The sequence below is a fragment of the Aphidius gifuensis genome, linkage group LG5 (assembly GCF_014905175.1).
Source record: "Aphidius gifuensis isolate YNYX2018 linkage group LG5, ASM1490517v1, whole genome shotgun sequence".
Lineage (NCBI taxonomy): Eukaryota > Metazoa > Arthropoda > Insecta > Hymenoptera > Braconidae > Aphidius > Aphidius gifuensis.
This window is the reverse complement of record NC_057792.1, coordinates 18992135-19019154: the sequence shown is the minus strand read 5'-3', so window position 1 is coordinate 19019154 and position 27020 is coordinate 18992135. Positions and strand designations below refer to the sequence as shown.

Genomic DNA, 27020 nt, shown 5'->3' with positions numbered 1-27020 from the left:
TGATGAAGATGATGACGTGAACAATGCGACTATAAAATTGCCATTTTTATTCAATATAAAATGGAAAAAAAAAAAAAATCATTAAACAATAAAAATTAAAAATAAATATAATGAATTTTGAGTAAATTTATATATTTTTTTTATTGTTTTCATCGACTGTTTGACTTTAGCAAAATTTAATTCATTGATAAAATATTTTTTCAAATTTCTGCAAGTGACGGAATTCGTACAATATTGTACTATATCGATAACTGCCACGTTTACATGCATATCACTGTTCAAAGAACGCCTCAATGACACCAGTCATCAGCAGGTTTATTTTATATTTTTTTTATTATATTTTTTTCTCACTGTTGAATATGTATATTATTTTTTTTTTAATATTCTTCAAAGCTTCATGACAGCATTCATTCAAAAACATATTTTTAATTTGCCTCACCATATTGGACATTTAATAAACTCAATTTGTTTTTATCAATTTTTTTTTTTAATATTCAAAAACTGTTGGTATATTTTTTTTATGTAGAAAATCATATCAATAAAGCTTTTTTATATTTTTCTAAAATAAATAACGATTTACAAAACTATCGTTGCATTATTAACTGGAAGATAAATAAAGGTTAAATAAAAATAATAAAAAAGCTCTATCTTCAATTCCATGTGTCTGCTTTGATTTCAGAGATTTTAAAATGAAAAAAAAAATAATATTAAAAGAGCTTTATTCTAAGAATTAAGGGAAGAAAGCTTCGAAGTCACAAATTGAAGTTTTAAGTATTTTTTAGATTAAAAATTAGTTAATAATAAATGAAATTTTTGTGAAGAATTGAAATATCAATTTTTAAAAAAACTTGGGCCTTTTTGTTTCTAAGGCACTGATATATGGCCAAGCCAAGAAAATGGTTTGTTATGTGTAGTTGTCCGGTAACACGTGTGTACCAAAGATAAGCTCGGAAAAATACGCAAAGTCACGTATTTCATGAAATGCGCATATACTTAGTAAAAACAAAAAAATTTATTTATTTGAAAAATATTAAAAAATGATATTTAAAATTAAACAACAAAATAATAAAAATTATTAAATCAATGAAAATATAATATTTCCAAATTATGATGTAATAAATTATCGATTAAATTAAATTTAGTTTTTCTATTATTATTATTTTTAAATATTTCAACAAAATTATTTGATATTTTTATTTTTTTTATTTTTATTTCAACAACAATTAACCACTATGATTATAAACAATTTGTAAACTCCGTAAAAATTAAAAAAGCTCATTGTAAATTATTAATTAAACAAAAAAAAAAAAATATATATACATATACATAATGAATTTGAAATTAAAAAAAAACTTGAAACCTGTATTTGAAGGAAAAGCCAAAAAAAAAAAAAAAATGAAAAAATCTTGCAACAAACCTGATAAAAAATTCACATGGTGGTTAAAGCTGACACTTTTTATAGTCTGATATCAGTATATTGATCAATGTAGACTCATTATAAAAAATTTATAATAATGATAGTAACAATAAATAATAAAAAAAGACTATAGAAAAAAAAAATAGAAAAAAATGTATCGGACAGGCTTAACGCTCAGGCATACTTTTCATCGTTGAATAGAAAAAAAAATAGACAAGAAAAAAATCCAGATAAAATAAAAATAGCAAGATAAATGAATTATAAAAAATAACAACAACAACAACAACAACAACCAGCTTAAAAAATAAATAAAAAAATAAAAATTTACGAATTTGTTTGAATGAAAAAATAAAAATAAAAAAAACAAAATGAACTTATGCATATACAGCTCGATATATATATTTTAAAATGATTTGAAAATATGCGAAACAACTGTCAATATATCAAACAAGTATTTGACAGCTGGTTACTGGATATATACGATTGACTTTTTGATGGTAATACGAACAAGACATGTGCTTGTTGCCTCCGGTTAATGTCACTTACATAAGTCTATTTATCAATCAATTTCATCAACATTTTATATTTGTTTAAACACATATATATATAATTTAATATACTCTATTTGAACAATAAATTTAATCAAACATAAAAATACATACTTCACAATCAATTTTATTCCATTCGGACAAGTGTAAACAATTCATACGATTTTTTAATCAAATTAAACATCAAAAATATGTTTAAAATTTTATTTATTTTTGCAAAAATATTATATAAATATGGAAAATAAAAATTTTAGTAATTCAGAGAATTGATTAATTAAATGAAATTGATATAATATATATTTTTTTTTTGAATAAATATTATTAATTAAATTGGATTAAATTGGATATTTGTTTTTTTGTTTTATTAAATTTTACATACATAAATAATATTGACAGATATTTGTGTGTCTATTTAAATAAACAAAAATTTTATTTACATATGTATTGTAGTATTTTTGTATTTAACACTAAAGGATATGTATTAAATTGCAGGACTTGCGCTTTACGATTTTATATCTGAATGGAAAAAGAGACTAAGCATCCAAACGTTGAGCAACTCTGACATGTCAGTAGTACACGCGTATCAACGCCCGGAGAGGTGTCTCTTGTCCTTGAGATAATACTAAAATAATCATTGATAAAAAAATAAATAATAGTCAAAGTGTTGTAATAAATATATTTAAAAAATTTAAATAAAAAAAAAAAACAATTAGCTTATATTAGAAAGTGTTGTAAAAAATAGCAAATGAAAGTTTCAAAAAGTGGTAGATTTAAATATAATGCAACACTCTCTAAACAAGGTAAAAAAAAAAATTTTTTTTTATGATTTTATAATTGTTTTTTGAAGACAAAAAAGGGCTAAGATTGTTCTTTTTTATTGGGGTAAACATTAAATGTGTCGAGACGTGATAATTGATTCAGTTTTATCCGATTAAGATGGTGATAAAAAATTTGAATCTTATAAAACCTTGATGTGTTTACTATTTTTTTTATAAACTTATCGGTATACCAGCAGGCTTGAATTTTATTTATTTTAATTTATTATTATTTTGCTTGTAATATGTTTATTTTTCTGGAAGTCGTTGAAAGTCTTCTTTTTTTTTCATCCTTGTCGATTTGGAATAAATTTTTTTTTACATTTTTTTTTTTGCATGTAAAATGAGGAAATCAAATACTACAAGAATATAAAAAAATAAATAGGCAAAATAAAAAGGATAATAAGACGAGTAATATTGTATGAAACAGAAAAAAAAAAAATTATAGAAGATAAAAAACAGTGGGATTGTTATTATCTCTCCCGACTTGAGGCGAAATTAAATAGTAAATGAAAATGTTTGGCTGCACTTAAGAGCCAAGGGAATATTGTCGGTTGAAATCGTGTGCATAGGTATGTACTTGAATGTACTCAACATAACCATTTTCGATGGTCTCGGTTATTATATATATCTTAAAACAATAAATTTTCAATAATTATTAATTAAATGTTTTTCTAGTAATTGTTACCTGAATACACACCAAAAAAAGCTCTTATTTTTTATATTAGAGTTATATAATTTTTAAATATAATAAACATGAAAAAGTGTCCAAAAAGAAATACAATTATTTCATGAATGGAAATTGTTGAAATTAAATTATTTTGATCTTTGAAGTTGACACTTTCTTGTATTTTCAATTGAAATTCTTTAAATAACAATAGACCAATGTGCGTAAAGTGAAGCCCTTTGTTACACCAATTCTAGAAATGATTAAATTGTCTTATAATTTTTTTTTTTTATGTGTAAATATAAGACGAAAAATAATGCAATAGCACATGAAATCCCTCGTGTTAGCACAACAATAATTAATTTATTAATATTACTGCAAAGTCGAAATATTAAATATACTAATATGAATAATTATTTGCTATTCTATACCGAGATAATTTATTTTAATCCATAACAACCGCAATATAAACAACAAAGTAATTGAAATAATTTTTCTAAATCATATAAATAATAACCCATTCAATGCATCAAGACAATTTAATTAATAAAATTGATTAGTAAGCAAACAAAATATTACATCAATACACAATTTAAATATTTTTCAGTGATACAAACATTGATTTAGTCAGACATTACTAATTTATCACTTATACTTTTTATTTTATTTATCTAAACTCCAATATTTCAATATGCAAATTTATTTTATGCTTTTTTTTACTTAATTCTCAGTCAATTAACCACATAAAAAATCCTCAGAATAAAAAAGGCTCAACTCCATGGAGTAAAGACAAGAAGAACAAGAAGCTCTGTTTTATAAATAAAAAAAAATAAAAATTACCATACAGTAATTATAATTATATGGTAACCAGTGTGAATTATAACATTTACGTCAGCTAGTGTGTAGCAGTATATCAATATCATACATACAATTTGTCTTAATCAAGCGACAAATTGAAAATAGATTTTATTCATGCGATATATAATAATAATTCAATTTTATTAAACATGGATAATACACACACTGTGTTATATATACCTCATTAGAAAAAATAAAAAAATATATAACCACACGTACTCACACATCAGCTACGTATCATATCCATCAAAGAGATCATATAAAATTTTTAATACTCATATATAATGCATAATTATTGTTAATAATACATCAAACGTTTTAAATATATATATTATGAATATCACTCAACCACTGAGTAGAAATTATTCAATTAATTACTTTATAAAAATATTTTTTATCTACAATTTATTTTCATACTTTCTCATTATTAATAATTATCATATACTAATTAATTTATAAAAATAAATTGGCTTAAAAAAAATATACAAATGAAAAATTTTATAAAATTTATTTTCAATAAATTTTAACAAGTATTATAATATTTCACATATATTTATTAAAATAATAATTTAATTAATTTTAATTATCATTTGTTTTTTTTTCATCCATTATTTATTTATTTCTCAATTGTTTTTACAGAATGAGGGTGGCACAACTATTACTGTGCTACGTACTTCTCGAGGACTACAGTCACAATGCTGGAGCAGCAATTACGAGTGACATCATTCACCACCAGGATTTTACATTGGACCAAAATACCGCAACTTTACTCGACAACAGTACGACCAATTTGACAATTTATTATCGCTTTTTTTTTGTTACCTTTTTCTTCTCTCTCTCTTTCTCTTTCTGTCTCTGCTATATTTTTATTTCCTGTTCTGATGAATCGGAAAATTTTCCGTCTGGTGATATATATTAAACACAATTGTTGCCCATGAGGTGGGGTAACGGGTCAAAATAGTTAAAAAAAAAAAAGTATTGTGTAAATGAGTATATACCAAAAGCAATGAGAGGGTGTATACAACACATAAATATATATATTTACACCGAACGAGAAAACACACATTTAGAAATGTAATTTAAACGCTAATCGATTCAAAATATTTGTTGTATTTTCAAAACCATGTGTTTTAAACAAACCAAAATATACAACACACATATACATTTATAACCAATGAAAAGTAATTTTATGATTCATCGAATTTTGTTCAACTTTTCTCATAAAATTGTATGGCTTTTAATGGACCACCAATGATAATACGTGTTTATATATAACACATATCTATTGAGATAATAAAATTGACAAAAATAATATTAAATATAATTTTTTTTTTTTTGTTTAATCAGTATGCATAAAATATATTAATCATTTGTTAATAAAATTCCATTGAAATTTTATTATCAAGTATTTTAATCAAGCTAATAGCTGCTTAATAAGTTTAACTATTTTTTATTTTTCATAAATTCGATATTCATTGAGGATGAAAAAAAGTAATCTATAATTTATAAATTCAAAGTGTATAATATATAAAAATCCATGAGAAAAACTATTGAAAAACAAATAAATTAAATTCTTTTTTTTTTTTAATTTATTTTTTAATTAAAAAAATTTGAAAAAAAAAAAAAAATACATCTTTTTTTTTGATAAATAATTCATTGATTTTTTAATTTATTAAAATTTTATTTATTTATTTTAATTAATTTTTATTTGTTAGTTGAATTAATAATATGTATTTGATATGAGCTTTTTTTATTTCAATATAAATTTTTTGTGAGAGAGATTATTGGTTCGCGAGAAAATAATCTATATGGGTATTAACATCCCTGGGAAATTGCCGGATGTAAAATGAGGCTTTTTTTTTTTTGAATAAAAGTGTATGTGTGTGTGTGGATGTTGGCATCGACTTTCTAAACTACTTGTAACTGGACCAACTTAGTAACAAGAAATTTTGCCAAAAGTGGTTAAACGGGTTTGAGTGGTCGTTGGTTAACAAATTTGTGTTTAAAATAAAAATAATTAAATTAAGCAAGAGGTAATTAAAAAAATATAAATATAAAAAAAAATTATAGTTAAAGAGTTAGACGCTTATGGTGGTAGATGGTTGAAAAAGCATATCTTCGGACAACTTCAAGTGGCTTAAAGTAGCGTCACCAAGTTTTTCCTTTGAAGGATAAAAAAAAAGAAAAAAAAATAGAAAATATTAATTAAACTGTCACTGGCATGAGGACAAACTTTATTTCGCCACTTACAACTTTACCACTTATACTTTGAACCATCGTTAAAATATCTTGCAACCATATACAGAAGTGTCTTAAGATTTAAAAAAAAAAATATATATAAAAACACATTTGATAAATAATATACAAACATAAATTTTTATTATAAAATAAGTAGTGTAATAAATTTTTAGTCAGACGATATATTGATGCATTTGAGATTTTCAGTTAAGCTAAATTGGAGCTTATTTATTTTATTTTTTTATTGATAAATTTAATTTTTGTAAATAGATTAATTTAATATTTTTTTTTTCGTTGCTTTTTAATATATATGATGAATGAAATATATAAATTATTACGCGATAGTCAGATGTGGCAACGTGACTTGCATGACTGACTGTGGTAAATTCTTATACTAATTTACCGATCAAATTTGAACCGTCGTCTCGAAGGAATCCGATTAATTAAAGTTCGAATTCACTTGTTCTGTGGAAATTATATTAGCGTCTAAGGGGGGTAACAGCTTGCAAGCTCGGTTGAGTTGAGACCCTTTTTCTTTTTTTACATTCAATCTCAGCTATATATATAACATTCAAATTTATTTTTTATTTTTCTTCTCACCCTCAGTGTGCACTTTCGTGGAAAAATTTTTCTCGGGATATATGTCAATTTAGAAGCTTTGAAAAATTCAAACATGCCTGAAATATTTTTTTTTTTAAATAAAAAATTTAAAGGTTGTTTTTTTAAAGAAAAAAATCAAACATTCTGTTTTTAAAAATTATACATTTTTTTTTTTATGAAGAATTCAATATTTTTGTTCTGAAAATTAAAAATTTTTTAGAGTTTTTTTCTTTATAAAAAATAACACACTAAATTGTGTAGTGAAAAAATTACAATATTTTATTTGTCGTTTTTTCAATTTTACAAAACTAGTGAAATATTAAAAAAAAAAAAGGTAAAAAGTAAAAATTACGAGGAATCAAAAGCATGCCTGTGGCAAAAATATAATCCCTCATGACAATCAAATAACTTGATTTGCTTTTGATGAATAAAACGTGAAAATAAAAAATAAAAAAAACAAAATTCTGTCTATTATTTTTTTTTTTTTTCGATTGTAAAGTAGAGCATTGAACTGTGAATTGACTTTTCGTTTGACTGTCTATAAGTGTTGTTAAAAAATTTATATTTAATTTTTTTTTTTAAATAATTTATACTCGGCTAAAATTTTGTACAAGTTTATATTAATAATAAATTCCTTGAATTTAAAAATCAAAAAAAAAAAAAAAAAACAAACATAAACAATGAAAAGCTAAGGAAAAGAAAAATGTTAAAAAAAAAAAATGATATCGTAAGATCATAAAATAGCAGATATTTATTTAATAGTTGTGAATAAATAACAGTAACAAGTAATTGTGCATATGTTATACATGAATTAAAATAAAAATTCAATTTAAATGTTTTAGTGTTTGGGGATATTACCATGGATGTTGATATAGAAAATAAAATGAAAAATATTTTGACGACGCGGTATAATTCTACAATAACTATGTAAATCTTAAGGAGAAAAAAGGGGGGGAAGTTGGGTACAAAACTTAAGGGTAGATTTGCCATTCGAATGCTAACGCCCTTGTTCCATTCTCATACACACTGTGAAATTTCTCAAGCCGATAACGACCTGAATTCATTAAATCAAAAAAAAAAAAAGAAAAAAATTAAATAAAAAATTCTCGAGTCAATTTTAAAGCTCAATCAAATAATTTAATATATTTTTACAGTATAGATTTTTATTATCTATTTTTAATAAAATAATTTAAGGTGATTTAATTATAACTGTATGAATTTTTTTTCTTATTTTTGTTTCTTATTTTTTTCTCAATCAATCAAGCTTCTTGGTTGTCTGTGACAAGTGTTTCAAATGTGACTTTAAATGTTCCGTGGTTTTGTACGCAGATGGTTGTCTCAATTTGGCCAATACAAAATGCATTTTACATAGACTTGTAATCACAAAATAATACGACACTATCCTCTCTCTACTTTCTTATTCGTACATTGACTTTTGTGCTCATGTATATTTAACTTGAAAAATTAAATTCACTTTTATACATAGATAAACTAAATTATTTAACAATAAAATTTTAAATTTAAACAAAACCGACATACAGAATAATATAAGAAAACAGTTTTCTTTATAAAAAACCAAATTTCCTTTTGTCTGACAGTTTAATAAATCGTTGATTTATTTCAGCAAAATATAAAAGAACATAATATTGATATGACATTTTATATAGTAAAAAAAAAATCTCTACAATTTTTCTCTACTAAAAAAAATGACGTTATTAAATGTCCAATATTGAAATAAATTAAAAATACATTTTTCAGTGGGACTTTTTCATAAAGCTCTAAATAATATTCTCAAAAAAATAATCCATTGAAATTTTATAAATTTTTAAAAATTAATCAACTCTAAAAATTAAACTCTTTTTATATCAATTTTTTTTTCATATCAAAAACATCTAAAAACAATGCAATGACACATAAACTTTAAGCTCTATAAATTTTATTTTTATTTTAAAATTTCTTAACAATAACGCCTTGATTTTTTTGTTGGTATATTTCGTCAATATAAAAAATGACTGCGAAATCATGCACGATAAAATTATATCGTCAGCCAAGTGCAATTGATATTATTTTTTTTCAACGACTCAATCTTAAAAAAAAAGCCAAACGGAAATAAAAAATTAACAATTAAACTATATGCATAATATAAAACAATAGTAATAGTAAAAAAAATATATATATTTTTACAATTCTTTAAAATTTTATTTATTCTTTCATTTTTTTTTTTTAGTTAAAATATTTTTTTACTTTTTTTGTATTCTATTTTTTATCTCTATATAAAGTCTGGCTTTGAGAGTAGATTTCATTTTTGTTATTATTATTATTTTTTTTTAGTATAGTGACGGTGAGAAATGTTTGTGTGTAGTGTAAGCACACAAAATATATATCCACATGCCCTCATAGTTTGGCCACTGTAACCCACTGTAACCCATACATGCACGGCTGGCCCGAGATTGAATTATTTTTTTCCAGGAATAATTTTGCCATAAAATAAAATTTATATATATATAGCTGGTAAAAAGAAAATTTTGCTGTTGGTCGTCGCGAGTTAGTGAATAAAAAAAGAGCGAAAAAAAAAAAAAAAAATAGGGAGAAATAAAAAAAACTTGTAAAGGATAAAAGAAGTTCTTGGTTTTAGAGGCGAGAATCCATAGACCATACAATTCACTGAATGTTGGTGATAGTGCTGGATCACATTGCTCTTCGTCTCAAAAAATCTGGGCAATTTATTTTACCTATTTTTATCATATTTACGATATAGAAAAATTTGTAAATTTCTTTGTCTCTCCTTCGCTTTACTATATTTTTTTTTTCTCTGAATATTTTTACATAATATACACATTACGATCTACATACTTGGAACAAATTTCCGTAAAGTAAATATATGAAAAACAAAGTAAATAGAAAAATAAAAAATAAATAACAAGTTAACAGTTGAAATGAGTAAATGTAGTTTTGACGAATCCCATGTGTATCGTTACAGTTTTGTAAGACAGCTGCAAGTACATATCAAGATAATATTCACCAACTTTATATAAAACCACAAAATATAAGTTTTGTTTCTTTAAAAATTTTCTGTAGTTTATATTTTACACAGATTTATATATGTACATATTAAAAATGATTTTCAAATTCACAAAATATTTATTTTCAATTTTATCGTATACATAAATAAAAAAATATAAATAATATTCTCTCAATCCTTCAATATTTTACGGGAATTTATCAAAAGTTTCTGCTATAATATTTTTTTATGAATACTCGTATGATATAAAAATAAATTAAAAAATATATTAAAGCATTTTTTCCTCGGGCTCACTTCAATCAAAGGACATGTCAACACATCATTTTACATACCGTCATGTGTTTACCAATGATAAATTCAAAATAGACAGAACAAAAATAAAAAAATAAAGTCGAAAATATAATCACATTTTTAATTTAGTAAATATACATATAATAATAATAAATAATTAAATTTTATAATTATATTTTTTACATTATGATCTATATACTTTGTGTGTCAGACGCGGATGATATATGATATTTTTATTTAAATGTAAAAATATATCCAGGCTTTGAAATAAAAAACTATTATCAATTTTTTTTCATTTATTTTTAAGTATAAGATATAGATCAAAAAACTTTTATTTTAGTCTTATATTATTTTCGTTATTGGGATAAACGAGACATTTCATTATGTCGTGTAAATATAGCTCGCGTGTCCCACCCTAGCAAAAACACCCGGCACATTTTTCTTTTACGTTTTCCTTTTTTTTTTTTGCACCTCGTATAAACTGCCACCTTATTTTCAGTGTCATTCTCAATGTCTACGTCTACTCTAAGAAACTGACTGTTCCATTATTACATTCCAACTTCTGTTGGACCTGTAAATTCGAATCTGTTGGAGTATAAAACGCTTCCAAGAAATATACACTCAGTGGAAAGAGAATTGTCTAGGCATTTTATTTTTTTTTTATTTTTCACACTTAAAACAAGTTTAAAGTGCAAGTTTCTTGGTGTGTATATAATATAAAAATTGGATAAATGAAAAAAGTATAAAATATAAATAATAATAATAATAAAAGATAGAAGATTTTTTATATATATTCAATATACGAGCAAGATGCTGCCACTTTATTTTTTTCGTTATGCTTGTTGAACATTCAACTAACTATACACACACACACACACACACATCAATAAAATCTTCAACTTTATTATGAGGTGTAAAAAGCAAGAGTACATGAATTCTTAGCTGTTATAATTTCCGGAATAAATATAAGCCTCCATGGAACAGTGTTGCTCGGTGTTCTTTTTTGTCTTTACTCCATGGAGTTGAGCCTTTTTTATTCTGAGGATTTTTTATGTGGTTAATTGACTGAGAATTAAGTAAAAAAAAGCATAAAATACATTTGCATATTGAAATATTGGAGTTTAAATAAATATAATAAAAAGTATAAGTGATAAATTAGTAATGTCCGACTAAATCAATGTTTGTATCACTGAAAAATATTTAAATTGTGTATTAATGTAATATTTTGTTTGCTTACTGATCAATTTTATTAATTAAATTGTCTTGATGCATTGAATGGGTTATTATTTATATGATTTAGAAAAATTATTTCAATTACTTTGTTGTTTATATTGCGGTTGTTATGGATTAAAATAAATTATCCCGGTATAGAATAGCAAATAATTATTCATATTAGTATATTTAATATTTCGACTTTGCAGTAATATTAATAAATTAATTATTGTTGTGATAACACGAGGGATTTCATGTGCTATTGCATTATTTTCGTCTTATATTTACACATAAAAAAAAAATAAATATTATAAGACAATTTAATCATTTCTAGAATTGATGTAACAAAGGGCTTCACTTTACGCACATTGGTCTGTTGTTATTTAAAGAATTTCAATTGGAAATACAAGAAAGTGTCAACTTCAAAGATCAAAATAATTTAATTTCAACAATTTCAATTCATGAAATGATTGTATTTCTTTTTGGACGGTTTTTCATGTTCATTATATTTAAAAATTTTTAAAATGATGTCACTCTAATATAAAAAACAAGGGCTTCATTTTACGGACATGGCTCTGTTTTTATTTAATGAATTTTAATTGATATTGATATTAATTTATGTTTTCACTGAAAAATAAAATATTTCATTGGATTATAATGGTATATACTCACTTGCAATTCAAACCCTGGTTTGTACGTTTTAATACAATTTATTCTCCACGGGACATGATATAGAAAAATATTACATCATTAAATTTAACTTACATACCTATATATATTATTTTTTTTCTGCACGTCCAACAGATGTACCAAGTTTTGCAACGCCCATTGGAAACGTGACGATAGCCAGTGGCCGTGAAACATTTCTCTCTTGCACAATCAGAAGTCTCAGCACCTACAAGGTAAGTCATATAACAATCATGTTCAACTACAATTAGAAAATAAAATAAATGAATATAAAAAACCAAAAAAGGCATTCGGATGTTAAAGAAACAATTGAAAAATTCTTCACCGATAAAGACAAATTATACTTTTTTTTTTTTTTTTATTTTTTGATTCTTGATTTTTTTTTAATTTATCTGGAATTTAACAAAGAGTACTGTTACAAAAAGCTACAATACCATAGCTATACAAAGTCGATAAACGATTTATATATATATATTTTTTTTTTTCTTGTTATCTATGAGAACCAATACAAGCTAACGAAGAAACTATATAAAAAAATAAAAATAAAAAAAAGTACATGAAAGCAGATCGTATCAGTTGAAAATCACCGATACACTAAAACTGTACTACGTTGATCTTTGGAACCTGAAAATCCTTCTCAAAGGTATATCAAGTTACAAAAAAAAAAAAAATAAAATATATATATTTACAATGTAATCTCAACTTGACGTTGCCATCAAAGGTTATATACGCAATCTCCGGGTACCTTCGCGATCTTTAAACGAAAAAAAAAAAAACATAAATAAATAAAAAACATATATGATATTTTAAAATTAGAAAAATGAAATGATAATATTCCATATTTACCTTGTAATGTACAGCAATATACATTGAATATGAAAGAGGCAAAATAGCACACGGTTAATAGAAAACAAAAAAAAAAAAAAGTCACATATAAAATAGTATATAAATTACACGTATCCATGTGTATATTTAAATTCAAAAAAAAAAAAACTATATTTTAATAAAAATGAAAAAAAAAACCACTACGAACTTTATATCTCCTGAATAATTATCTAAAAGGGTAGAAGAAAAATTTGCATTAAAAAAAGGAAAACAAAAATAGAGTAAAAAAAAATTCATTGAAATATATACTTGTGATGTGCTTGAATAGCTCAATAACTCGAACGAGTTTTCAGGCTTTTATATGTACAGCATCGAAATGCCGAATTTGCAAAAAGGTACTGGACCAAAGCTGATGATGTGTGAGTTTGTTGAAGGTTTATTATATATTTTCATGGTAAAATATAATCGACCAAATAATACCTCGTTTTGTTCATTTTAAAAAATTTTATAATATCCAAAAATAAGTAAATGAATTTAAAAAAAAAAAACTGAAGTATATTCATTTAAAAAAAAAATTATTTTTATAATTATAAAATAGTGTTAAATATTTTTTATAATAATTTTTTATTTTTATTTTTATTTCTACCATGATCCGGCTCAGCAAAAAAAAAATCCTGCATAATATTTTATACTATCTTTACATTTTTTTTTTCGGCTTTTTTCTAAATTTATTTTATGATTGTTAATATATATATGTGTGTGCTCATGTTGAAGGGAAATTCCTGGTTGTGAACTGATAAATTCCATCCTGTGTGGTTTACGTTAAAATGGTAAATTAGTTAGGACGAGGTCATAATTCAATCACCAAGGGGAATGTTCCCATTCAATTTTAAACGGTAAGAATATCAGGGGGGTGTTTTAATCGATAAAAAAAAAGTGGTGAGATAGGGGGGTTAAGCACAATAAAGTATGTATCGAGTAAAGAAGTGGCAATATAAAATAAACCACAAATTTATAATGCATGTGGATGTATAAAAAAATATTAAGGCAATTTTGACAGTTTTTTAAATTGGCTGACTATTTATTGACCTAAAGTTTTTATAGATGACAATAGTGACGTGTTTTTTGGCATACGGGTTCTCATATTTTATAATTGTGGTTTTATTTGAAAACATTTTTAGCCACTTTGATAGGGAGTTTCTCTTTTTTGTGGGAAAAATATATTAACTATTTTAATAAGTTATCAATGTCATTTTTAATCTGTTTTGACGATCCATATTTTCATCAACAAATATATTAAATTTACAAATGAAATGTAATTTAAATTTTCACATTAAATATAATTTAAATTTTCGAAGTCAAACCTGCATGAATTAATTTATTTATAAACAATTTCTATGTTTAATTTACAAGACAAATGAAAAAAGAAGAAAATTATTGAGGGAAAGAAATAAAATCACCCTTCATTTTTTAAAATCGATAGAGATTGAGTAACGTCGTTATCATCAGATCATTCATCACCATCGATAACGATAAACATCACATGGAAAATATTATCACTAGAGTGGTAGAATTTTTATCTTTATCTGAACACTGAAGCTCGATATAAACAGCTATTTAGATATTTATTTTTTTTTTCAAATTTTTTTAATGTAAAATTCTAAAAAAAATAAAAATTATTGAAATTAAATTTTAAAACTTTTAGGACAGTTATATTTAGGTGTCATCTAAATTATAGAAGTATAATTTCATAAAATATATGTTTAGAAATATTTTTTTTTTTTAATGGAATAAATTGTCGAAATTCTGGAATTTCTGCTATTCATCCGCGGAAAATATAAAATTGCAAAAAAAAATAAAAATAATCAAAATTAATTTATAAAACTTTTACGATAATAATATTTCGATGTTGTTTAAATAATAAATTCATAATTTCATGAAATTGTTGTTTAGAAATATTCATGAATGGCTATATACAAACAAATATATCAATAAATAAGCGAAGAATGTACAAACTAGTATAAACATAAAAAAAAAGTGTCAGTGTTCTTGTTTTTAAAAACTATAATAAATTACAATAATTTTTTTTTGACTGATTCATTATTTTAAGAAAAAATTATGTATATCGATAGCTGTGTGATGTGGTCAAGTTGGTATAAGCATCAGTTTCTTCGCTAATCGAATCAATGGTTCAAATCCATATTGGACGATCAGACCACAATGCGAAGCAGTATGAACTATGAACCACATCATACAGATTATTTAAATGAAAGGTCGATACGATTTCATCGTTTAAAAATCTGTAGGGTTGATAGAAATTATCACGAGAACGCGTATCCAGATTTCGGGGCAAAAACCTCCTGGCATTGAACGAGAGAGGAGCGTACCTACCTCGCTCATTCAGTGCCAGGAAGTATTTGCCCTGAAATATAGCTGGATCTCCTTTTGCAATACACACTAATCTATATTTATCCTTAATTTTGTAATTTTAAGTATTTTTCTTTTTTTTTTTCTGTTGTAATTTTAATGACAGTGTTGCTGCCAAGTATTCCTGAAACGTGTTAGAAAATACTACAACCGTATAAACACAATGACATATACTGTATGACTATTTTATCATCAAATCATTCATCACCATCGATAACGACAAATAAAAGTATTAAAGAAAATATATTTTCTCTAGTTATTCACAAATAAAAATAATTGCAATTGATAACACTTTTTTTTTTCTTATCTCTATATATTTTTCTCGTTGCGTTGTTAATTTCAATTGATTTATTTTTTACATTTATTTATTATATATTAAACCTTATTCAACTGATAACAATAGTCTCATTTTCAATTCTTGAATGTTTTTTTTATATTTTTTTTATTTCTCTAATCGCAATTATCAAAGTGAATAAAAAAAACGTGACACTAGTATATTTAGTATAAGCGTAGCGTGCAGACTATTCATTCAAAAAAAAAAACAATTTAAATAAACAAAATAGATGAAAAAAAAAGCAGAGAAAGATCACAAAAAAAGGAAAGAAATAAAAAAAAAAAAAAAAGTCATATACATAAAGCTCCAGCTTGTGTATAAAAAAAGTCGACATTTTGTGATGCTGAGGTGATGCGGGAAAACTCGATGAGCACAGCAACAAGAGAAAGAGATAAAAAAAAAAAAAAATTAGGTGGTAAAGACTAGGTTTGGAATAGTTTTGAGATGGTTCAGTGGTTGGGCTTCATCATGACACTTTTGCTGTTTCATCGTATGCGGGCACATGATGACAATTTCCAACTGCAAAATCACACAATCTTTATCTATCGAAATTTTTTTTTTTACTGTAGATTGATATTTAAAAGCAATGGTTTACATTGAGGGGTGAAAAGACTCTAAATAAAAGAAATAAATAAAAAGAGTTTGATATATACTTGTATATAAAATAATAAGAGAGAGAGGGAGGAAGAGAGAGAGAGTATTGTTCTTGCCGGGAGCTTATTCAGACAAATCGGTGATTGCTACAGACTCGAGTGAAAAGCTCTGGAGGTATGGGTAAGGGATGAATGAGGAAATAGCCAACGGACTTTGGGTGATTCTCCTCAGGTTGGTTGGACCATATATCTATATATAAAAGAGGAGACAAGGAATGAGTAGCAGGGCTTTTGGATGAATTCACCAAATGTTGAACGAGAACTCAACGAAATGTTTCTATTACTTTTTGTTTTTTTTTTTTAGTTTATTTTATTTTTTTAGCTGTCTTTGTCTCTCTTATTTAACTTGCACAAACCATCATGTGGTTGTTTGTATATGTGTGTAAATTTTTAGACATATATGTGTGTGTTAAACTCGAGTGCCAGTGAAGAACGAGTTGAAATTCACTAGTCGACAAAGCTATATGGATAAAATGGGTGGTAGATTTTGTGCAAAAGAGAAGAATGATTGTTTCCATTATTACAATGGAAAACATTGAAAGTAGAAAAAGGATGAAAATAATTCGCAAACGACTTTGTGAAAAAAAAAAAATTGGGTACAAAAGAAATTAAAAAAAAATATTGAAAAAAAAAAAATACGAGGAATAAGAATAAGATGGAAAAGGTTGGAGAGAAAAAAAAAAAAAAAAGAGATAAAGTATGGCTGAGTTATACAGCAATCTCTTAACATCAACATATAGATTTGTATATATAGAAGACATCGAAAAATATCACATCGATAAGCCACAAGAGAATTTAAAGATTTTTATTTTTTATATGAAAAAAAAAAAAAAAAAGAAATATAATACGATGTGATGTTGAAATATAAAACGGATATATACTGTAAATCATGTCAAAATATAAATTTAATGTATCAAAATTTTTGATACTGATAGAGCTTATTCCATATATTTAAAATATATTTTTCATACTTATTTTTGGTTGTGTTGAAAAAGAAACTCAGTGAATATCCCCGAGAGATACTTGATACAAAATATCCAGGCTCATTCTGATCGTTACATTTGTCGTATTCACACACATATCTTTTTTACTTGTTCATTTGAAAATAATAAAAAAGAAAAAAAATAAATTGTAGATAATAGAAAAGTATATTCTAAAGAATAATAAAAAAAAAATTTTTCCTTTGGCTACATATCAAAGGCGTGAAAATAGACGACAGTAAAAAATCAAAAATAAATGATAAAGATGTAAAGAGGGTGGTTCGAGGGGTGGATCATTGTCAACCTAGAATTGAAGAATTTTTATATATTTTTTTTTCAATTTTATTATTATTATTTTAAATGAGAATGAAAAAAGTTACATCTAAGAGATTTTTTTCTGTATATATCTATAGATATTGTTGTCAAAAGAAATGTATCTTTCATTTTGTTGAAATAGTTTGGGTGATATTGGAAAACGTTGTAAGCATACCGATCGGCTTATTGTTCAGTATACACTCGTCCATGAATTATTACATTCAAGTTTCCTATTGAGTTGTTTTCTTATTTTATTTTTTATATTTTTTTTTTTTACTTTTATATGGATATATAATATGTTATTTTCCATCTAGGATGTAATGAGTCTTGATGCTACTTCAAAATTTCAAAGAGGATATATAGCTAAAGATATTCAGGGGAAAAAATAAACTACAATATATTGTTATATAAAAAATAAACAATCAAAAATCATATTATAATAAAAAAATAAAATAAACGAAACGTGGATAAAATGTAAATATACATGAATATTTTCTTATTCTTTAAATCTCAGTCTCAATTTTTTTTTTTTTTTTTGCTTTATTTTTTTTATTTTTTTCCGGTGCTTTTATGTATTTGTACAAATTTTGTAGACATAAAACGATTTTGCAATTTTTTATTTACATGGAAAATATTATCACTAGAGCGGTGGAATTTGTATCTGAACACTAAGCTCGATATAAACAGCTGTATAAATTTTTTTTTCTTTTTCAAATTTTTTTTGTTGATAAATAAAATTGAGTTGTATTATGGGTGAATGTCATGATCAAAATATTATAAGCACAAATTTTCCAATTAAATCATTTCAAAATGGAATATTTTGGTTAAAAATTTCCCGAAAAAGAAAAAAAAAAATGCTATGTAATGTGTAGGTTGGTGTTAAAAATATTGGGTTATTTTTAAATAAAAATAAAAAGGTGTCAGTGCTTTTGTATTTGAAAACTATAATAAATAACAAAAAATTTTTTTTGACAGATTTATTATTTAAAAAAAAATTATGTCTTTCGATAGTTGTGTAATGTGATCAAGTTGGTAAAAGCACCTTGTTCTGTAACATGGATGTCGAGAGTTCAAATCCTTGTTCAAGAAGGTAACGCACAGAACTCATAGTACCTTCAATAATCAATGCGTATATTAACAAGTGCTCGTTGATGAATTGATCACAAAGATTAACAAGAAAACGTTATATGATACTGCTATCAGAAGTCGTTATATTTCCAAAAAGCATATCCAGCTTTCGGGACAAAAACCTCCTAGCATTGAACGAGAGATGAAGTTCTATGCCAGGAAGTATTTGCTCCGAAAGCTGGATTTCCTTTTGCAAACCACACTAGTTTTAATTTATATTTATCCTTATTCTTATAATTTCAAATGTTTTTTTTTTTTTTGTAATTTCAATGCCATTGTTGCTGCAAAACGTGTTAAAAAATACTACAACCGTATAAACACAATGATATACTATGACTGTATTAAATTTTTGAAAAATTACGACAACAGTTTACGCTAATCATTAATCTTGGATAAATTTAAAATTAATTTATTTAAAAATAAATCAATCATCGTATTTTAATGACTCAATGTTATTATTATGTTAAATTTAATTTTTTAAATAATTTATCTACTAAATAATCTAGAAAATGTTTATTAATTTAATTTAATTTTTTTGAATTTATTATTATTATATAATTAATAAGATAATTATTAAATATCTTTGATAAATTTGTGATTAATTTATTTTTTACTTGCTGCTAGAAATATAATTATCACTATCATAATTTTCAATAAAATTATTGTATTTTGCAAAAAAGGATTTAGCGTTGGAGGCAAATACTCCTTGGCATGGAATGAACGAAGTAGGTACGCTCTTCTCTCGTTCAATGCCAAGAATGATTTGCCCCCAATCTATCAAATTTTTTGTCCACAATTCATCAACAAATAATCAGAGATCCATCTTTGCTTTTTTAAATTTTTACGAATATTATATCAAATTGGAAGGATAGCTTATAAAATTTTAAACGATTCATTTAAGCACTCAACTAATTAAATATTATTTTATTACAAATACCCTATTAAAAGTTAATAATACTATCGTCAATTTGCATATTTTTTTTCTATTTATCTTGAATTTCATCTTGAATAAACAGACATGCTAAATCTTAATAAAAAAGAAAAATATCAAATAGTAAATTTAGCACTCAATAACACGTGTCACCTGTCAGAGAGTACACACACTTCAGTATATGCGAGAAAGTAGAATGAAATAGAAAAAAAAAAAAAAAAACAAACAAACGAAATAAAACAAAATACAAAAGAAGCAAAAAAAAAAAAAAAATAGTATTGTTTATTGAAATAAAATCCGTAGAATATACACTCCAACTGTCATTTATGTTTACATATATAAATGTTCAATTTAGTGTCTATACCAGAAGTGTCATATTGATAGAAAGCTTTATCAATACTATCAAAGACCCATTGGGAAATAAATACCCAAAGGAAAAACCTCAAAACCAATGCTAACAAATAAAAATCATCACTAGCAAGTATTTTGTATATGTAAGAGTGTATTGTCCCTGGTATTTTAAGTATCTTTACTCTGTCATCAAGATCCAAGTATCCAGATGAATAAAGTCCCTGGTTTCACTGTTCAAATACAGTATGAAAAATCTTCAATCAATTTTTTTATATATCTATATATATCTAAAGAAAAAGTAGTTGTCTCAAACCCTTCGATATTCAGAATATCCAAGACCAATATATCTACCCCCTTTGCTTTCTGCTGAGAGCAAGACAAGTTAAAAAAAAATGTAAGGAAAAAAAGAAAAATACAGAGAGAAATCACAGGGAAAGGTGAGTTCCGGTATGTTGTATTGATTCCACTTTCAATCCGGAATGCTAACGGATATAGAATAATAACATTTCTACGACATTTGTCAAGAAGTTTCCTCAACTACTCTCTTTCTCTTTCTCTCTCTGCACTTTCCAGTTTTCCAGAATTTCCACAGTATTTTCCTCAATTTATTAAAGCTATATATAAATGTAAATATCACTTTTCTTTATCTATATATATTTCATTTGTTGTAAATATATCTTTTATGAAAACCAAAATAGTATATACACAAATTTTGAGATGTGTGTACAGCAATCAAGTGAGGGTTACAGAGAGGGTTATAATAGTCGTAGTAACACACGCAATTCCCAACTGACATTGGACAATGGCTTTTCGGTTGAAATACTCCACTGGGATTATCAATGCTTGTAATTATACAACGTTAAATTAATGTTCCCTATTATTACTCGTTAAATGAATGACTTTATATACATATTTATATCAATCGGTTGAAATGTTTTTTCTATTTTTATTGCAACTATTATTTGTATATAAAAAAAAATAATACAAATGTATTTTTTTTTTTTTTTGACAATTGAAGTGTTTTAAAACTGAAAAGAAATATCTTTTTATTTTCGAAATATATTTAAATGATTTTTGAGTTATCTTAAAATAATTTTTTTTAAAAAGCTCGATGTAAACAGCTGTTCAGATATTTTTTTTTTTTTCAAATTAAGATTTAAAACTTTTAGGATAATAATATTTAGGTGTTGTCTAGATACTAGCAACAAAACTTTATGAAACTTATGCTTAGAAATATTTTTTTTCAAGTGGGATCAATCGTCGAAATCATAGAATTTTTATTATTGATCCCAAAAAATTAAAATTGCAAAAAAAATAAAAATTATAGAAATTAAATTTTAAAACTTTTGGAACAGTTATATTTAGGTGTCATCTAAATTATAGAAGCATAATTTCATGAAATATATGCTTCGAAATATTTTTTTTTTATACGTGGGATCGATCGTCGAATATGTCGAAATTATAGAATTTCTACTATTCATTCGCGAAAAATATGGAATTGCAAAAAAAAATAATCAAAATTAATTTATAAAACTTTTACGATAATAATATTTTGATGTTGTTTAAATAATAAATTCATATAGTTTCATGAAATTGTTGTTTAGAAATATTCATGAAGGGCTATACAAACAAATATATCGATAAATGAGTGAAGCATAGGTACAAACTAGGATAAGCATAAAAAAAGTGTAGTGTTATTGTTTTAAAAACTATATTAATTACAATACTTTTTTTGGTCATTATTATTTCAAGAAATTATGTAATACTTGGATGAAGTTGCATTCAAGGTTGTATAATGACTCTATGTAATTATAGAGCGTTTGTTAATCTGTTTCAACGCTAAAATAAAGCAGACCACTTTATTATTGATAATGAAACCATTATACATCCGTACAAACAATAAATTGAATATTTAGGCTATTTATAATGATACTATTATAATATGTATTAAAATATAAATGACAATATCATATTTATTACAAAATTTCGAACTAGAAATCGTGTAAATATGTCATTTTGCTGAAAAATTTGAAATAAATAAAAATTTTTACACACTAATTTTAATTTATATTTATCCTTATTTTTATCATTTCAAATGTTTTTTTTTTTTTTTTTTTTCTGTTGCGATTTTAATGACAGTGTTGCTGTCAAGTATTCCCGAAACGTGTTAGAAAATACTACAACCGTATAAACACAATGATATATATACCTACAATGACTATATTATATTTTTTAAAAATTATGACAACAGTATACAAACAATAAATAAATGAATATTTTATTAAAACAATTAATTTATTTAAAAATCAATCAATCATCGTATTTTAATGACTTTTATTATTATTTTAAATTCAAGTTTTTTAATAATTTATCTATCAAATATTCTATAAAATGTTTATTAATTTTATTTATTTTTTTTTTTAAATATATTTATCTATATTTAAAAAAAAAAAAAAAATACATACTTAAAATTAATTCTTCAAACTTTTAGGATAATAATATTCAGATGTTATAAAATATTTTTTTTATTTTCAAAATATATTTAAATGATTTTTAAGTAATCTTAAATAAATATTTGTAAAAAAAAAAATGAAAATTTTAACTCAAAAAATATTTATGATTGAATATGCGGCAATAATAAATGTAAATATTCTTTTGTTTGATTAAGGATTCAAATGTGAGAGTCAGTTTGAGATATAAGTAGTACAATCTTATCGATATATAGAATGAGTTTATATCGAGCCAATTGGATGATAGCCTTAGGGTTATTGGGGGGTGAATATATGCATCCCCAAAGTTGGTGTAATATCTAGACCTTCTTCATGCTTCTCTTGTCTTTTATATTCCGGATGCAAATTAAGTTTAAACCATCTCGGTAATACAACTAGAAGCATCTCCCCAAGCCAGCTTTGTTGGCTCTATGCTTGTTGTAAGAGGAATAATATTTGCACAACTATCGGCACTCGTTATCAATAAATCTTTCTCATATACCTAATAACAGATTAGCCTAGCTCTTGAATGAATATAATACTAAAAGCTAACATAATATTATTATAACTAAAAAAATATAATATTATTTTTTATCCATACAGGTTGGATGGTTACGTGAAAGAGACTCAATGATACTATCACTTGGTACAAGAACAGTATCAAATTCTCAAAAATTTGGTGTATCATTAGAAAATGCAAGAACACGAAGAAATTTAACAACTGGTAAAAATGATGAAGAATCAACATGGAAATTACATATTAAAAATGTTAAAATAACTGATGCTGGTTGTTACATGTGCCAAGTTAATACAGTACCAATGTTAAAACAACTTGGCTGTCTTGATGTTCTTGGTAGGTTTATAAAAATATTCTTTAAACAACCCTAACATATATAAATACATAACAATGTATCATGTGAATCAACACATTGATATGATTATTAGCCAAGTGAAATTAATTACAACAATTATTATTATAATACGTACCAGTTGTCGTGATCATCAACTAAAATTCACGTGTCAACATTGTTATGTATTTAATATATAGACACAAAATTCCTTAAAGACCATTGTCATGTTACAGCAGCCGCATGTATAGCACATGAATAATAGGGCTACATATCTGTTTGTGTATTTTATATGTGGATATAATAGTAGATGGTATTTTATTTCATGCCTTTGATTCCATTCAACACCTATACATATACATATATCTAACCACATAGGTTAAATTTAATCAAACCATGTTAATTACCATCTAAAATCCGTTGTAGTATCAATTATGTCTCGTATGAGATCACGTTAACTTGATAGTACCGGGTTCACACCAAATTGTCCACCATAAACTTCATGACAAACAAATGAATCCTATTGATTTCTATCCCCTAAACAATGATCGTTATCAAAATTAAATTGTGTTTATCAATGGTCAATCAATAGCTCCAATATAACAGCATTCAAATATATTATTGTATTGTTGGCTAATTAAACACTATCACATTTCAAATTGGTGATATTTAATTTAATTGACAGTTGCACCAGATATACTCTCAACTGGTACATCAAAGAGTGAAGTTATTGTCAAAGAGGGTGATAATGCAACTTTAGAATGTAAAGCATCTGGTAAACCTGATCCAGTTGTATCATGGAGAAAAGAAAAAAATTCTATATTAATACGTGGACATCGTGAACAATTTATACCAGGTTAATAAATTTGAATTTTATCATAATTTTTAATATTTAATTTAAAACTTTTGAAAAGGTATTTAATAGTTAAATTTAATAAAGTTTATTAATTATATTTGTCTAGATAGTTAAATAATATTTATATAATCTTATTATATATATTTAAATGTACATATATCATATATCATATTTAAATTTATATAATATGCATATGGGTTTTGGATTACAGTTAACACTTCAGTTGGTGAAAGACTTGAATTAGTCAAAGTAGATAGAAAACAAATGGGAGCTTATCTTTGTATTGCTACAAATCCAGTACCACCTGGTGTTAGTAAACGAGTTTATTTGAGAATACATTGTATGTATAATATTTATTATTAAATAATATTAATTTATTTTTGTTTTTAAACTTTTCATTTCCTACTTTTTGTTTGTTTTTTTTTTTAGTTGCACCAACAGCTAGTGTTGAAAATCATATGGTTGGTTCACCAGTTGGAAAAAATATATCTTTAATATGTGAAATTGAAGGATATCCAAAAACAATTAATTTATGGAAACGAGGTGAACAAGTTTTGTCAATAAATAGTGGGTATGTATTCTAAAAAAAAATTATCTAAAAATTGATTATTTTCATTTTTAAATAACTTAAAAATTAACAATTAATTTTAAATAATTTTACAATCATTAAATCAGTTATAAAAATAAATTAATTAAAGTTTTTAAATTAAAGTTATTCAATGATTTAATAAATAATTTAACCCCTCGAAATAGAGAGTTGATGAGATAGAAATATATCGACAATTGGCTGTCTCATGGCTGGTTTGTGTTTCTACCAAAATCAATTTCTTATCAGTGTGTTAAAATCGCATACAGAGCATCGTAAATTACACAAATACATAAATCAATTGTTAACAAAATAATAATAATAATTAAAATAATGATAATAATATTTTAAACAGATGTAATGTCAGTTTTGAATAGTCATTGTTGTGTCTCATCTAATGTCTCGTTCTTTACTATATATACGTTTAAATCAAGCTGTCATAATTTATTGTTGACCAATTTATATGTATAATTTAGAGGAAGATATGAGAGTTATGAACGAGTTGATCCAGACGAGGAATGGAAAACAACGATTGAATTAAAGATAAGAGATTTGCAGATAAGTGATATGGATGAATACAAGTGCATTGCTAAATCAAGCATGGGAGAAGCAGAGTCTGCTATTCGTATTTATGGTAAAAATAATATAAATAATAATAAAAATATTTAGATCATTCATTTTTATTTCATTATTTAATACTGTTTTTAATCTTATTTTTTTTACATTTTTTTTTACACTTTATTTGTCGCACACAGCCGTTACCAAGGCCAAAAGCTTTGAAAGATAAAAAAAATAAAATAAAAGCACATAATAAAGATATAAATAAAAAAATTAATGTCATTTATCATTGCAGAGATTGAAGGTGTGACAGATTCAACACTTGCAACAACAGTTAGTTTAAAAAAATTAAATTTTGCACATGGTAATTCATTGATGATGACAACATCACGACGTATATCAACTCGTAAAAGTACAACGTTATTTTATCAAAGCACTCCAATAATACCTAAAAATAAAAAATATAAATTAACAACAACAACAACAACAACAACAATTATTCCTCGAGTACCTTTAACTAAAGATCACAATGCCTTTAAACATAACAATGTTTATAGTAATGCAAAAATTAATTTAAATTGTTCAATAAATATTTTAATTATTTCGTTATTATTTTTAATAAAATATTTTTCTTTATTTAATTAATATTTTATTTTTACTTTTGTTCTGATTTTTTTTGCTATTATTTTTCTTCATTTCAAATGTGTCTTAATCAAAATTTTATAATTATTCAATTTGACATTTACAACAGCTGTCAGACTTTCTCAAGTAAAATTTCATTTGCATAATTTTTCATTTAAAAAATTTGTTATTTTGTTTTTTGTTTTTATAAAAAAAATCAGCGTGACAGTGTATAAAATATATTTTAATTATTTCAAATATCTTATGGTTAATTTATAAAAATACAAAAATATAAATTGAATTTTAATTTTACATTTGTTTTTATCAATTTTAATCAGATGATTTTATTTATTAAATATAAATATATTGAGATGATATATTTTTTTGTGATATTTCTTGAACATAAGAAATTACATATTCAACAAGAATAATCAATGATTATTAGAAAAAAAAAAATTAGTTTTTAAAAATACAATAATATTTATAGTGATAGGCAAATTGGCTATAAAAATACATAATCAAATAATGAGACAAATAATTAGTGTAATATTTAAATAATAAGTAATCATGTAAACGAATTCATATCTAATTAAGAATCATATCTATAATATGTGTAATATTTAATTGTTAATATAAAAAGAAAAAAACACTTGTTTAAACTTGTATAAATGTTTGTTTTTAATTTCAAATTTATAAATCAATTTATTAACTATGTAACTATGATTTAATTTGTAAATAAATATCCATATTTTTTTCGTTTAAT

At 24.4% G+C, this 27020-nt stretch overlaps 1 protein-coding gene across 1 annotated transcript; it reads left to right on the top strand.

The window, feature by feature from the left end:
• The first annotated feature begins 2546 nt into the window (after window positions 1-2546).
• On the top strand, window positions 2547-26424 carry LOC122856538 (lachesin-like). Its single transcript, XM_044158213.1, has 9 exons — window positions 2547-2765; window positions 12473-12570; window positions 23392-23641; window positions 24322-24492; window positions 24704-24832; window positions 24922-25063; window positions 25555-25712; window positions 25932-26235; window positions 26388-26424. The coding sequence occupies exons 1-9, from the start codon at window positions 2711-2713 to the stop codon at window positions 26422-26424; spliced, it is 1344 nt and encodes a 447-aa protein (XP_044014148.1). The 5' UTR covers window positions 2547-2710.
• Window positions 26425-27020: the final 596 nt, after the last annotated feature.

Bases quoted from the DNA above. Each gene is read 5' to 3' on its own strand.
- LOC122856538 (XM_044158213.1), top strand. From the start codon at position 2,711: ATGAAAGTTTCAAAAAGTGGTAGATTTAAATATAATGCAACACTCTCT. The intron at 24,833-24,921 runs GTATGTATAATA...TTTTTTTTTTAG, and splicing joins AGTTTATTTGAGAATACATT to TTGCACCAACAGCTAGTGTT. The intron at 25,064-25,554 runs GTATGTATTCTA...TGTATAATTTAG, and splicing joins GTTTTGTCAATAAATAGTGG to AGGAAGATATGAGAGTTATG.